We start from the raw sequence: 15,532 nt of genomic DNA, 5'->3' as shown, positions 1-15,532 counted from the left end.
GAGTCACCTTTCTTACTACCCACTCTCACCAGTCAAGTCAACACCCACCACTTCTCCTTTATTAAAAAGTTTTCCTGTCTCTTAAAACCTTTACTATAAATCAATTCTGCTTAGACAGAAGGTGTTACGACAGGAGGAGGTGGTGCCGCAGCGAACTTCCAGTGGCCTTGAGACGGACCGGCAGCGTCAGGGCAAGTCAAGGCACCGGAGGGCGAGAGCTGAAGGAACAGGAAGCCCCAGGCGCTGAAGCCCCCAGGATATACCTGCACCAGATGGGTGTCCAGATTCAGAGCAATTCCCCAGCTCAGCAGGCCTCGCCCGCCTCCTCCCACAGTGGAAATGAAACACCTTTTCTAATTACTCGGCTGCTAGGAACCTATTATCACACCGCAGCCCACGGTCCTGACCTTCCCCGCCAGGGAGGCCGGCCTCCATGGACGGGCGCTGCCAGCCTCTGATCCAGGGCCGTGTCTTATCGCCCTGTGGCCAAAACGGCAGCAGGCCACGGGGAGTGACATGCAGCCTGGTTCCCTGATGAATCGGTCTACACGGGAGGTTTCCACAACCACCACGCACCCCTGGCGACTCCACTCCACTCCTTCCGTCTGCCTCCTGGGTACTGTTTCCATAGGCGGGGGCTGCCTGGGGCCCAATCTGCACGGCGCACGCTCCTCCACCTCAAGGGACAGGCCGTCTTTATATTCCGATCAACTATCGGTTCACCTTCGCAAAATTAAGAGGCAGCACAAACGTCTAACATGGAGTTATGCGGCAGGGCCTGTCGTAGGGAGACTCCTGGGTCCCCAGGGGATCCCCAACGACACATGTTCCTCCCTGGTCACTGGCTGTCTCCTCCTCACCTGGCCTAGACTCTCGGGTCAGTCGTCGTTTTTTACCGTTGCCTGCAGGGCACCCTCACTTGGCCAAACCACCGCCCTGAATCCCGCCCACCCCGCCCACCCCTGCAGCCACGCAGGTAAACAGGGCTGGACACCTTGCTCCGTCCTCTCACAGTACTTGTCCGCTGCTTGCATGCTGGGAGTGTTACTTGTTCATTATACTAACAATTATTGTCTGCTGGCTCCAGGACGGCAAGGGTCTTTGCGTACCCAAACGTCAGGCATAGTGCCTGGCACACAGGAGGTACTCAATAAATACAGCGGTGGATGATGTGCTCTCCAACACATGGACGGGGCCCAATCTGTGTTCAAGGAGGGCAAAGAGGCACAGTTTCTAATAAGGACTCGGGAGAACTGTGCCTGCAGATCAACCCTCTTTTCTTATTCACAACTCACCTGTCCCAATGTCCGGTGGCCACCTTGGTCCAAAAGACAGATAAGGTACAGCCTACTACCCCACTACTCCACTGACTCCTGCTCACGGCCCTGACGCTGCCGGCCCATTGCCTAGATCTCCTTGCTGGGCTCCTTCCCTCCAGACTTGCCTGCTGGAATCTACCCCANGTCTGCCTACAGTGCAGTTGGGAGAGAGGCAGACACAGCCTTCCCAGCACAGACTCATATACTGGGAAAAGTCTTCCATTATTTTCCAGCTCCAGTGATGGATACGGGAGAAAGTCTCCCTTCCATGCTGCTATGCTCCAACTCCTCAAGCACGTACCCATCTCCGTCTCTGACTGTGAGAACTAGTCTCTAACAGACGCTGCATAGACTGTCCAGCTCGGCAGCCACGAGCGGCCGTTTAACTTGAAATCTGAATTAACTAAAACCAAACGAAGTCAAAAATTCTGTTCCCCAGTCCACCTAGCCCCATCTTAGGCGCTCCAGCAGCACACACGGCCAGTAGCTACCATCCTGCACGGAGCCAATACGGGATATTTGCATTATCACAGCAAGTGGTACTGGCCAGGGTCTGAGGGAGGATTTTATTTTCACTTACGGCAATAACATTAAAAATGCATTAAGTCAGACGAAAAGACAAAAAGAAAGCAAGTTGATTTAAAGAAAATTAAGGGAGGGGCCCCTGGGTGGCTTGGTTGGTTGAGCATCTGATTCTTCATTTCGGCTCAGGTCATGATCCCGGGGTCATGGGATCAAGCCCCAAGCTGGGCTCCGTGCTGAGCGTGAAGCCGGCTTAAGATTCTCTCTCTACTCCTCTCCCGCTCACTCTCTCTCTCAAATAAAAAAATTTTTTAAGAAAATTAATAGAAACTAGAAGAATTGGGAAAATGAAAGAACACAGGAGCAGACACAGAAGGAGTCAGTCCTGAGGGGGTTTCTGGAATGACTGACACTAGGGGGTCCAGCCCCTCCCACAAGGGGGCAGGGGGCAGAGCCGAGNGGGGGGGAGGGGGGGGGGAGGCCAGGTCAGAAGAGCCACCAGGACTTAATGGCTGAATGAATGAAAGACACACTGGCCCTTACACAGCTTCAGGGCTTTACGATTTTTAAAGGATGTGGGCATTCACAGCAGCCAGGAGCAGAAACCTGAGGGCGGCAGGGGCGGGCAGCCTGAGGGTAAGGCCAGCCTCCCGGGGCCAGGCTGTGGAGGCCTGAGCGCGAATCCCAGCTCTGCCCCCTGCCAGCCCAGCCCCCAGGCCCCAGCACCTCCATTTTCTCATCTGCAAAATGGGCTCGTGACGTGCCACCACTTCCCAGCATTCATGCCGACACGCACACCGGGCGAGCGGCCGACGGCCAAGCGCTCCGTGCACCGCAGCTGCAGGCACACGCGGGTCCCACGCCCACCCCATTTGCAGACCCTGGGGCTCCCATGTGACTCGTTTTATTCTGCTAGGAAGCTGGTCAACACCTCACCCCTGGCAGCGAACATCTGTGTATGCGGCCCGCCATGGGGGCCCCCAACTGCTGGGGCAGCGCCTGTTGGGAGCCATTCTGAGCCCACTAGTCGAGAAAACTCCTGGTGAGGGTAAAGCAAGTTTGCACAGTCTCTTGCCAATCAGATGACGACCAATATCCACCCCCACTCAATTATTTCTGCTTGAGCACTGACCCCTGAGGTACCTTGTTGATCAATATCGGGAGTGACTTGTCCCCTTACTCCGGCCCTGGCATGATGACTGCACCTTGTGAAGGAACTTCTTGTGGGAACATCTTTCGATTATGGGAACAGACATCGTGTCTCCAGCAGGTCCTGTTTCCCTCCATACTTTCCCTTGAGCCATGAACAGGCTAATGACCCTTCCTCATAAAAGATCGACCTGTACATGTACAATTCTGTTGCTACTGTTGCGTTAGTCCAAGAGGTTCATACAGCTCAAATCAACTAACCGAAGATGTCTCTCGTGCCCTAGCTATTCAAGAAACCATAAAACTAGACACAAAGGTAAATGCACTCGAAGGGGCTATTCTACGTATTGGAAATAAGATAAACTCTTTAAAGGTATGGTTGGCTCTCCGGTGCCATAAAGAATATAACTGGAAAATCAAGTCTTGCCCAGAGACAAAGAACCTAACTTAGAGAGAAGGAACAGATAAGGGCAGAACAAAGGTTACTACATACCCCTTTGCTGACTGGTGGCGTATAGCAGCCCCTTCCCTCAGGCCTACATTGCACAAACCCCTTCCCTTACCCTGGCAGCTGGGATGAGGATGGATAAGGGTATCTACAAACCTATGACTTAATCCTAGCATTATTAAAACGTGTATGTTACCCTGTTTTTCACTACAGACACCCTGTTATTTTCGTAGTTACTCAAGCTCACTCTAATTGGGGCAGCTCTGCGAGAATACCTCTGTACAACCTGTTTCTGTACATTTTCCCAAACATCTGGGGCGCCTGGGTGGCTCAGTCGGTTAAGCGTCCGACTTCGGCTCAAGTCAGATCTCAAGGTTTGTGGGTTCGAGCCCCACGTAGGGCTCTGTGCTGACAGCTCAGAGCCAGAAGCCTGCTTCGGATTCGGTCTCCCTCTCTCTCTGCCCCTCCCCCACTCATGCTCTGTCTCTCTCTGTCTCAAAAATAAATAAACTAAATAAAAAACAAAAAACAAAAATCAAAACAAAAACATCTTATCACAGAGAACCATCCATTGTAAAAATTCCATTTTCTGATACCATGTTAATGTTTGACCTATAAATAAAGACACCAAAACCGACAGAGCAGAGACGCCTGCCTGGTGACCAGAATCTTGGGGCTCTCCCTCCCTCCCTCGCCCACACGTCTATCCTTCAGGGACCCCTGGACCCGCCCGGAGCTGGACTCCGGCAAGTGCCTGCTTCTCCTGAGGGGTCTCCCACACTGACCCCCTCCAGCACCCTTGACTCGGGCCTGAACAGAGAGATCACTGCATCCCCCCCACCCCGGCAAGTCATGGGTTCAGAGATGCCCCTGATACCTAATCAGAGCCCACGGGGTGCCACATGGAGGCGTATAGTGGGACAGTTCACAGAAAACTGGTCTCTTTTCTCTTGCACTTTACTCTGGGAGGGCAGGGCACGTGCCGCTGGCCCCAATGTGCCACCATGTGGCACCCGAGACAAGCCTCCAGAGGAGAGAGCAGAGAGGCAAGAAGCTGAGAGAGCCGTCTGATGACATTGTGCCAGCCCCTGAATCCACCTGTGCCTGAAGCCTTCTCCTGGTCCGTAAGTCCTAAATGCTCAGGTTTTGCTTGAGCCAATGGGGATGCACTGTTCTCGCCCTTGCAACAGAAGAGTCCTGACCAACTGAAGCTCTGCGCCCTGGGGATGGGGTGGCACCTAGCAGGCTTCCAGCCTAAATGGAGGGTCAGACAGATGCCCTGCCCAGCCCTTTCCACCAAGCCAAATTTGGGCTTCCATTCCTCCCAAGCAGCTCCAGCCTCAACTCCTCCTTGAATCTTTGTGACCACCCCAGTCCACGTCCACGGTCCCAGCTCAGAGCACTCACTCCCTCAGGGCAGGAAGGAGACAGATGCTTACGTTTCCCAACACGCAGAGCACCAGCTCTGTGCTGGGTGCATCTCGGAGGGGCCCGTGGAATGTGCACGCTGTGGTCCCAGAGGGGAGGGGGCAACGAGGAGTCTGAGCTCCCAGAGATGTGGTTACTCACCAAGGTCAGTGGGCTTGAATGTGCAGAGCGAGGCTCCCACAGAGAGAGGCTCACACGGACCGCGAAGCCCCGCGTCTGCCCTGCAGCCTCTTGCTGGGCTCGGGGAACAGCGGGTGCTCCTCTCTGCCCCCCCCCCAAGCCCCCTTCTCCCCGTTCCCAAGGTCTCCCTGCCCAGCGGCCTCCGGCAAGTGTCTGGCTTTCGGCCCTCAGAAGCCATTTGCTACCCTCTGTTTCTCCAGACTGCTCCTTCCGGCTCCCCACCCCCCTCCCAGCTGGTCCTGGCTTCTGTTCCGAAGGATACGACCCGCTCCTGACCGGCAAGGCGGCAGCAATAGTGGGTATGACAGCCCGTGTTGGGAGCTTCTCATGGCAGGAACTGCCCGGCACCCAGAACTGAGGGGACACTTGGAGACTGTCAGCTTGCATGAGAGCTCTTAGGGCAGGGGGCTTCCCACCCCCTTCCACTGCCCATCTGGGAGGCATCCTTTATAAAGGGCAGCCGGACATAAAGGTTGGAAGTGGGGCTCTGGGGCTGGGGGTGGCTTGGGTTGGACATTTGCTAGGTGTGAGCTTTGAGCAGGTTAACTTGGGCTCCCCGTGGTTCAGTTTCCTCATCTGTAAAGAAGGCCATGACAGCACCCACATCCTGGGCCGTTGTCATGATGATGTGAGTGAACATGAAGACGTGTTGAGGGCAGGCATAGAGCCTCACTGTGTATGACGATCATTATTATTGGTCTGTGAGCAGTGACACCTTAGCCACCTGGCTGCTCTGTCCCCTGCAGCCCTTCCCAGGCCTGGCTTGTGAACCGAGTTCTTTTCCCACTGGGGAGAAAGTGGGCCTGGAGTCCATACTATTGCCCCTACTTTGTCTAGACCCAGGGGGCCACTAGGCGGGACTCCCATTATCCCCATCCAACCAGGCATGTGACACATCGATTGTCACTCTAAGCCCCGGGTGGGACCCCAGGGCTGTTCATCAAGCACTGAAGCCCCTGCCTTGGGCCACAATCCAGGAGGGCTGACCCCAGGACTCTGTCTCCTCCATGGTCCCTGATGAGGTCCCAGAATGACAGGGAACTCTATCCCCTGGAGAAGGCAAGGGGACAAACGGGACCCTCCACAGCTGTGGCGTTAGAGTCTTCATAAAGCAACTCATCACGGTTCCAAATCTGGGCCTCCCTCACCGAAGAAGCCGAACAAAACCAGAAGCCCCTAGGTCGGCTCGCTTGCAACTGAGCCCACTAGCCCCACCCAGAAGCCCCCAGCCCACAGCGGGAAAGGATACTGAAGCTCCTGTCGGTGATGGCCAAGTGCCAGAGGTTTATGCGCAGGTCGTCCGCCGACATGTACGTCTCGCAGTCGCTGTTGACGGAGATGGAGTTGATGTGGTAGGTGTGGCCATTGGCGAAGACCCTCCGTGGGCTCACCTCCACCATCAGATCCATGGGCTTCAACACAGGCACCTGCAGAGGAGGGGGTGGCCCCCAGGGTGATACGGTGATGGGGGGAAGGGCGGGGGGCTGGCAGCCAAGGCAGGAAACGGCATGCCGGGGCTGTATGATCAGAGCTGGAGGCTGGGAATGTGCCACGGGCACCATGCACACGCTGCAAATGAGCAGTGCCCCAGGAAAGCTTTGCCTCCTGGGATTGGTTCTGAGCCTGCTGTGTGGCTCTCAATACGTGGCTGAACCCCTCTACACCCCGGCTTCCTCACCTCTAAAATGGAATGAGAAGACACCATGGCAACACCAGCCAAGTATCCACCATTTTTGTTCCCTCAGCACAAGTGGTTGCCGGGACAAGAACTACATTTCCCAGTGGCCCTTGCAGTTTGGGTGTGGCCATGTGACTGGCTCTCACCAATAGGAACGGGAGCACAGGGATGCCTGGCTGTTAGGAGGCAGGTGAGCCTTCTCTACCTCGTTTCCCCTTCCACTGCTGGACAGTGAGGACCCAAGCTTTAGGAATGAAGGCCCGTGGGATGGAAGGGGCCTGCGTCCCTGTGGGAGACTCACGTGTCAACCAGGGCCTTTCCGTGAGTGAGAAGTGCACCTCTGCGTCTTGCACCCTGCGATGCAGGGTTCCTTGTTACAGCTGCTGGTGGCAGCCTGACTCCGACACACCCCACCTCGGAGAGCTGGTGTGAGGGTCCCTGAGACGGTACTGGGTATTGTGCCCTCCTTCCCTGCGCGCCCTCTGCCTGAAACACTCACCCCTGCAAACATGTGGTGACACCGACTCCTCCCCTAAGAGCTGCATCTTCCCTGGTTCGTCTCTGGGTCTCTGGTCCCCAGCCCAGGGCCCAGCACAGGAAGGTCCTCAGGTGAACAAGTGAACGGGTGAGTGAATGAGTGGGCTGTGTCCCTCGAGCTCCCTGGGGACAGCTGAGATGGGAGGTGACCGCTTCGGGGCCAAGGTCAGGGTGGGTCAGCACTAAGTGTTCCTTCTGATTCGGATGCAGTCTGAGCACATGCCCGCGTGTGCCCGCGTGTACATGTGTATATGAGTGAGGGTGCGTGCAAGTACCCACATGTGCTGGTGTATGAGTGTGCGCGTGCACGAACGTGGGCGTGTACAAGTATATGCGTGTGCAAGAGATGGTGTGCACACATGCATATGTGTGTATATGAATGTGGGTGTGTACAAGTATATGCGTGTGTGCACGCACGTGCATGTGCAAGAGATGGTGTGCATATATGCATATGTGTGCATATATGAATGTGGGTGTGTACAAGTATATGCGTGTGCGTGCATGCACATGCGTGTGCAAGAGATGGTGTACATATATGCATATTGTGCGTATATTAATGTGGGTGTGTACACGTATATGTGTGTGCATGCACGAGTTTGCATGCACGAATATGGGTGTGTGAGTGTTCGTGCGAGTAGGGGCCTGTGAGTGTGCATGTGTGTGTGTGAGTGTGGGTGTGTGCGACATGGGCGCGCGTGCCTGCCTGGCTCTGGGCCATTCTTGTGCTGCTGGCTCTGTGCCTGAGCTTCTAGGCTCTCCGCCTGGGAGGTGAGGTGGGAGGTGCTGTCAGCGTGCCCTCCGCCCTGCACTTTTCCCCACGTGTTAGATATTCTAGGTCAGCTCCTAATCTTCCCTTCCCCCAGACACAGCTGATGTCTGCCCCGGACACCCCCGGACTCTGTCCCCTCACACCTGTGCTGGAGAAGGTCAGAGCATCACTGGCCTAGCAAAGTCCTGGATGTCAGTCCACTTCCCGCCCCGCTGGCCACAGTTTCCTCCCAGCTGGACTTGGGCTATACCCAGGGCTCCAGCCATTCACTGCCGTCCTCAAATGTACTTCAAAGCCATTAAAAGAACAAAGGAGAAGAAGAGTGAAAATAAACATGCCCTGAAGGTTTGGGTGTCTCATGAATGAAACATTCCCCCCTCTTCCAACACTCCCAGAAGCCACGGTCAAGGTGAGAGGCAGGGGGTCAATCCTATAACACGAAGGGCGGAACACTGTGGCCACAGAAAGCTAGAGAGCACTGAAGGGTGAGGGCTCTTATCTGCTCGTGTAGAAAAAGCTTTACAAAGGAGATGGCAGACAGGGTTTCAGAGGATGAATAGGAGTTCACCAAATCAACAAGGTCGAGAAAGGCCTCCCTGTGTGACTATCACAGCACTGACCACCAGCATGGGGTGACTTCACACCTCTGAAACCCAGGGACTTAGCACAGGGCCAAGTGCAGAGTAGGTTTTCCGTAAGTCACAGCGCCAGCCTCCAGCATGAACGGGAGGGATGGCGTGAAGAGCTGCTCAGGGCTGGGTGGCTTGGGCGACACGGGAGGAGACAAGAAAGAGGTGAGCTGAGGAAAGACCCAAAAGCCCTCGTTCTTCCTCCTTTCTCTTCCAGCCTCAGCGGACAGCTAAGAGCCGTCTTGGGACGTGAGCGAAATACAGAGCCAAGTCTCAAACGCTGAGAGGCAAATAAACCGATTCCCATGGGCCCCCCGCTCTGCCGCAAACGCCAGGTCCATCAGGAGGTGATAATTGTATCCTTCCCACCAGATGAAACCCTCATAAACTTTCTTGGAGCTTGGCGGGGGGGGGGACACTCCCATTACTCAACGTTGAAGCTAATTGGCCTCCTGACTTCCTCAGAATTCATTTGTACAATTTGCAAATCATTCAGAAGCCAATATGTTTAAATATTTATTTCTCATCTCGGGAACAGCACAGATTACCGTTTTGTAGTTAATGACAATTTGCTGGACACCTAGCGAGTGTGTATGCTAAGCTATTTCAGAGAGGGTGAGTCAGCACCCCCATTTTGCTGACTGGGAAACTGAGGCACACGGCAGGACCCTGCCTACAACCGCCTGACAGGCATGTCAGGAGCAGGGGACACTAAGACTCAGATCTAATCCCTCCCTCAGGCTCTTAGTTTCACTGAGGCCTCCCAGTGCCTCGAGCAGGGCCGGGCACATAGTAGGTACTTCACCGCGTGATGAATGAATAAATCCGAATTAGCTACGCACCAGTAGCAAATGTGAACAAAGCACCCACTATGGTCCAGACTCGGTTCTGGAAGCCAGGGACACACGGGGTGGCCTCAGCATGCTTCCTGCCCCGCCGGAGAAGCAAAGGCGCAGACTTTTACGGAGTCTGCCAGCACGACTCCGTTAGCCAGCCCCGTGGCTCTCCCAGGAGGCGGGGACCTCATTCCCACTTCACGGGGGAGACCGGGATGCCGACCCTGGAGCCCGACTTCCCTGGGTTTGGATCCTGCGCTCATCTCATCTGTAAAATGAGGCTGATAATCGTATGCCCATTTTACAGGACTGAGTAGTTATGGGCAGAGTGCTTGGAAGACACAGCCCTCGCCACAGAAGTGCTCATTCTCACTCCAGATGAGCGGTCGGAGGCTCGCGGAGCCGGAGACCGCGCCCGGGGGCACGCCGCCAGGAGGTGGCCGAGGCAGGATCGGAACCCAGATCCCGGGACTCCAGTACTCTCTGCCGTGTCTCACACCCCCTCTCCTGGAAGAAAGAGGAGCTCTCTTGACTTTTAAGGACGTGGGGACGAGAGTTGGCCTCAGCATGGCCTCTTTTAAGACAACTGCATGGGTCGAGCCTCTACAAGCTGCGGGGAATCCCTCGGCCTCTCGACAAAGGGCTCAGGATCCACACAGAGCTCGCCTCCCAGGTTCTCCTTTCTGGCACTTCACTCATTCAGTGGAACGGCTTTAGGGGAGCGGCTGCCTCTCTCTGGGCCTCAGTTTCCCCCTGAGCATAGCAAGGGCTTCTAGGACTTGCACTGCACCCGCAGGTGCGGCTCACAGAGCTTTCCGGACGTGCATCGCCCCCGCCTCATCCGCCCGGCACTTCCGAGAGAAACATGCTCATCTCAGCTTTGCTGGTGAGGAAACTGAGGCTTGAAGGAGAGGGGAAAAAGCCCGCAGCCACCCCACAAGTCAGCAGCCCAGCCAGGACCTGAGTCCAGCTCTGACTCGAATCTCAAAGGCCCTTCAAGTCCTAATATCCTCACCGTTTAAGAAGCACGCGCCGCGGGGCGCCTGGGTGGCTCAGTCGGTTAAGCGTCCAACCAGCTCAGGTCATGATCTCATGGTTTGTGGGTTCGAGCCCCGCGTCGGGCTCTGTGCTGACAGCTCGGAGCCTGCAGCTGCTTCAGATTCTGTGTCGCCCTCTCTCTCTGACCCTCCCTGCTCATGCTGTCTCTCTCTCTCTCAATAATAAATAAAATATTAAAAAAAAAAAAAAAAAAGAAGCAGGTGCCCTTCCTGCTTGCCGGAATCTGCTGTGGTCCCCATCTTACCTGGAGCGATGTCACCGTGGACAGGTCTTTAAGCTTCCCTTCTTCATCTTTCAGGTTATATCCCTCGGGCCTCTTATCTCGCTCTGTAATCTTCCATAGTTTGATAGTTTTATCTTTAAAAGCAGAGCAAATGAAATGAGACATGTGATGAACGCCAGCACAGAGAACGGTCCAGGGGACAGGGGTGCACTGATCCGGGAATGACTTGACTGGGGTCCTGCTCTTGGACAGGGAAGGTTCCTTCTCCTTCTGTGCACCCCATGCGCTGAACGCGGCCGAACACGACGTCCCTGTCCTCATTCTCTGGTTCCTCACAATTGATCCCAAGGGGGGACTCCTGAGCACCCGTGAGGGCAGCCGGCCAACTCTAAAGTCATGTCCAGACAGTGTATGGACGTAGCTTCTTACTTTTTAAGCTCTGCCGTGGCAGACAGAAGAGGGTGACCCATTTCTCCGAAACCCTGCCACGGATATCAGAAGAGTCATCTACCAGCTGTGATTCTTCATTTTATGTGTCAACATGGCAAAGCCAGGCTACCCTGGCATTTGGCCAAAGTTGGGCATGTGTTGCTGTGAAGGTATTGTTTTTGGATGGAATTAACATTTAAATCCATATGGTGAGGCAGACTGCCTGCCATTGTGTGGGTGGGCCTCGTCTAATCAGGTGAAGGCCTTAAAGGACAAAAGACTGACCCTCTCCCCCCCGCCCCCCTCCCCAGCCCGAGGAAGAGGGAATTCTGCCACCAGATGGCCTTCAGACGCGAGCGGCAAAACACACGCCGTCATGCTCAGAAGGAAGAGGGAGACAACTAAGAGCAATACACTCGTGGGAGGTACCCAACGACTCGCATTCGGAAAGGGAGCAGCTGGGATTTGAACCCGGGGGCGAGAAGCTCTGAGGGTGGGGGTGCAGGCAGCTCCTGAAGCTGCCTTCCCTCCAAAAGGCCAGGAAGAGACTGACGCATCCTGTTCCCACGGCGAAAGGAAAACCACGTGTGCGGCTGGGGGGCTCCGGCCCCGCTCCAGCCCCGCCTGGCCTCGCGCCATTCCGTCCTCCCAGCACCTCCATGAGGCAGGCGCACCCGTCATGAGTCAGATGGGAAAGGCGCAGGGCCAGGTCCCGTCTTGGGGAGCCCCGCACTGCGTCTGCTCTGGCGCTGACGGAGCACGACCCCGGGCCGGGCGCCCGTAGGGGTCTCAGATCCAGCACGTGGCACAGCAGGGGAGGGCAGGCCTGGGGCCGGGAGGGGCCAGGACCGGCTGCAGGAGGGGCGTCAGTGAAGGCTCAGTGGAAGGTGGCCCCCAGTGGAGGTCCTACGATTGAGGACGATGGGCAGGCCAGGTGAGGGGCGGGGGGCAGCCTTTGGGCACAAGGCTGGGTTGGTGGAGTTGAGGACGCCTGAGCGGCCGCACCGAGCCTGGGCTCTTGTGAGGCTCACACACGCTGCAGCGGCGCTGGCTGGTCTCGGGGTGCCGGAGGAGCTGCATCCACCCCACTGCCCAGGTGGGGAAACCGAGGCTCAGAGAAGCAAGGCCACTGCCTCAGGGTCACAGGGCTGGGACAGAGTCCAGGCACCAGCGACGACAACGACGATGGGGGGTGGGAGGTACAGGAGGCAGAGCAGAGTGCGCGGGGGCGGGGGGTGGGGTGGGGAGCTGACCCTCCGGCCCCAGGAGCCTTGCCCCGAGGGGGTGAAGCAGGAGTCTGGCCAGGAGGCTGGGGGCCCCGGGGGCGCCCGTGTTCTCCCTGGGGCAGGACGGTCAGGAGGCCAGGCAGGCTCCTAGACCCGCGCCCCTCCCGCAGCCCGGCCCACACTGCCAGGCGGTGATCCCACTCTTCTGGAAGAGCAAAGCTTGCCCCCGTCATCGGCGTTACCAAGCTCCCCCCACGCCATCCCTGGGACAGCTCTTTGGAACAGTGGGAATGAGCCTCATGTCCAACCGTAGGGAAAGGCTAAGATATAACGGAGTCACAGGCTGCTCAAAACACAGTTTTGGGGTCCTCAGGGCCGAGAAGAATGCCCGCCGCCCCCACGTGGCGGGAAAGGGTGCCTGACGGCCGCACTCACCGTTGGTGGACAGCAGGGAGTGGGCGGCATTCTGCTGAGGAAGCCACTTGATCTTGTTGATCTTCTCCTCTATCTCCAGGCTCTTGAGATAGTCAAACTCCGGCTCGTGGCTCTGGAAGGTGCTGTAGACATCATACTCGCCCTGGCTGTGAGGTGCATTTTTACTCTGCAAGAAAACCCAGACAAGGGGGCCTGAGCCCCAGGAGGGCAGGGGTGGGGCAGGAGCGGCCCCCAGGGCAGGGGCGAGGGGCACACTGACCCAACCCTCAGAGAGCCCGACAGCCGGGCGGCCCGCATCCAGCAACGCTGGTGGATCCGATCCCAGGTCAAAGGCAACCAAGCCCTGTCTCCTCCTCTGTCCAACGAGTAAAACCACCAGCAACCAGGCTACCTGGTCACATTTGATGAATACCTACTACGTGCTAGGTACGGAGTGAAGCACTTCTCACTCCTCATCTCGTTCTAGCCTCACGGCCCCGCTGCAGTGGACACCCGTGGATGTCCCCATTTTACAGATGAGAAAGTGGAGGCTTGGAGGTGAACTGATCACCCCCCCAAGGCCACGTGTCCACTAAGCACTGTCATCCGCGCCTCTGAGGTCTGTCTGACGCCAAGGTCAATGCTCTGGGCTGCTCCCCCAGTCCGAGTGTCCATCTCAGGCCTGACTTGAGGAATGAACGCCTTGGGAGCAGATTTCACACTGCGGCAGAGCATCCTGCGATGTCAGACCGGGGAGAGAATACCGACCCCTGGCTCTCCTGGGAGGCCCCACCCCAGTGTAGGCAGCGAACTCCCAACAGGGACCCCCGTGGTAGATGCCTCAACGTGGTGCGGTGAGGAGACCATTGCGGGCACGGGGACAGCTGGCCTGGGAGACAATTTCAGTGTGTGTGACCACATGACGCTTCAACCAGAAGAATCACCTGCTGGGAGCAAAGCGGAGACATTTCCCCCACGCACAATTTCAACTTTCCCGCTCATTTTTCCCAAATGCTGTGTTTCTACACCTGTCCTGCTTCCGGAAAGGTCCCCCTGGGTGTCCGGCCGATTCCCTTCCTCTCCCGTGAGCAGTGCCTGCAACCAAGGCCGGCAGGACCAGAACAGGGAAAACGATTAACAGGAGAAAAATTCAAAGTCGAGAAACCGGCATCTAGCGATTTCATTTCTTTTTGGAAAAAGGAGGCTTGGCTTTGTAACGCCCGGCCGGTGACCCCAGTCCTTCTCGTACAATCCGTGCGCTCCGGCCAGGGTGACTGATGTTCAGCTGTCTGCTCTGTGGCCACGTGTCCTTGCTAAGCGATTCCACACCTCTGAGCTCCGGCCTCCCGCTCTGTGAAACGCGAATACTAATGGCACCTGACGGTACCACTGAGGCCGCCGTGGGGAGGGGGAGGGGTGAGCACCCGAGGCGGACCTCCATCAGCTCCGGAACTGACTGGAGCAGGGATGTGTCGGCAACATCTCCCTCCTCCTCTCCCTCCTTCTCCATGGCCCCTCCCCCCCTCCTCCCCCTTCCCTGTCGACCTCCTTGGTTTCCACCATCCTGTCCTGGGCAGCTAATCCCTGCACCTGTGCGGTGTGGGGGGCGCCCCCTTCAGAGGCAGGCTGGCGTCTTGGTGTCAGTCCCTGGTCTCTGATCACTGGCTGGGCGACTTCTCCGTGTGTCCTCATCTGTAAAATGGGTGTCGGTCCCCACGCTCCGGGGTGGGTAGTGGAGAGTAAATGAGAAACGTCCTTGAGGAGCATAGCAAGGGGACTGCACATAGTAGGTACTCAACAAATGGGGGTCTTTTTATCACGAGCTTTCTTTTAGTGGCTCAGCGGCACTGCCCCGGGGTGGAGAGATCCAGGCCACTCCTTGTTTACCCAGAATTCTGCTGGACAACGAATCCCACCAGGGCGAGGCCTGGGCGGAGCGTACCCCGGCCTGTGGGCAGCCCTGCACCAGCAGAAAACCCAGCCCCCCTGGCCCCCCAGCTGGGGCCGGGAGGGCGCCGGCTCACCCAGCCACAGGGCAGGAGGGCAGGCTTAAGCCAGGGCAGCAGCCACCCCACCCGCCCGGAGTGCCTCTCTGGGACCCAGGGCGGGGTGAGCAAGGGCCCGTGCTGGGTGTAGCCCCCCGCCCGCCACTACCAGGCCCGGCCGCACCTCTGGTTCCCGCTGGAAGATGACGACCCGGCCACCCCTGTCGCCTGTGGCCAGCAGCTCTCCGGTGTGGTTGAACTCAACGGTGGAGATGACATCGGCTGTGGGGGGAGCGACAGGAAGGTGTGGCTCATTAGGACCCCAGAGCCGCGCAGGTCGACGGAACGAGCACCCACCCCCCCAGAATGCACCCCTGGGTCAGGCCACCGTCTGCAGGCAGGAGCCCGAGGGGTCGGGGCGCTGACGAGGGGCCGGTGGTCCCCGTGTCCCCGCCCCACCGGCTGCACGACAAGTCGTGGGCTTGCTTCGCTCTGTCTGCTTCCTGCTCCCTGCCTTCCTCTCCCCTCTTGCTTCCAGAAGCGGTGTCGGGGTTTCACGTGCTGCCCGGGCGACGGGGCCGCAGAGCAGACACTAGCCTTACTCTGGAGGCCCGTGGGGACCAACTGTGGTGATCCCTGCCCCCCCACCCCGTGAGCCCCCCATCAGTGGGGCCCCCATAAGCTTCACATTCCTGGCCCGG

At 57.3% G+C, this 15,532-nt stretch overlaps 1 protein-coding gene across 1 annotated transcript in view; it reads right to left on the bottom strand.

The window, feature by feature from the left end:
- Positions 1 to 10,856, bottom strand: part of PPP2R2C (protein phosphatase 2 regulatory subunit Bgamma) — a 51,956-nt gene extending 41,100 nt beyond the window's left edge. Inside the window, exons 1-2 of the mRNA XM_077750381.1 lie at positions 10,799 to 10,856; positions 6,296 to 6,473 (exon numbers count right to left, since the gene is read on the bottom strand). Coding sequence (XP_077606507.1) covers positions 6,296 to 6,455 — 160 coding nt within the window. The 5' untranslated portion in view covers positions 6,456 to 6,473; positions 10,799 to 10,856. The remainder of the gene's footprint in view (positions 1 to 6,295; positions 6,474 to 10,798) is intronic.
- Between the last annotated feature and the right edge of the window lie 4,676 nt (positions 10,857 to 15,532).

The sequence above is a fragment of the Crocuta crocuta genome, unplaced genomic scaffold (assembly GCF_008692635.1).
Source record: "Crocuta crocuta isolate KB4526 unplaced genomic scaffold, BGI_CrCroc_1.0 scaffold179, whole genome shotgun sequence".
Lineage (NCBI taxonomy): Eukaryota > Metazoa > Chordata > Mammalia > Carnivora > Hyaenidae > Crocuta > Crocuta crocuta.
Note: the sequence above shows the minus strand (reverse complement) of the source record. Positions and strands in the feature narration are given on the sequence as shown.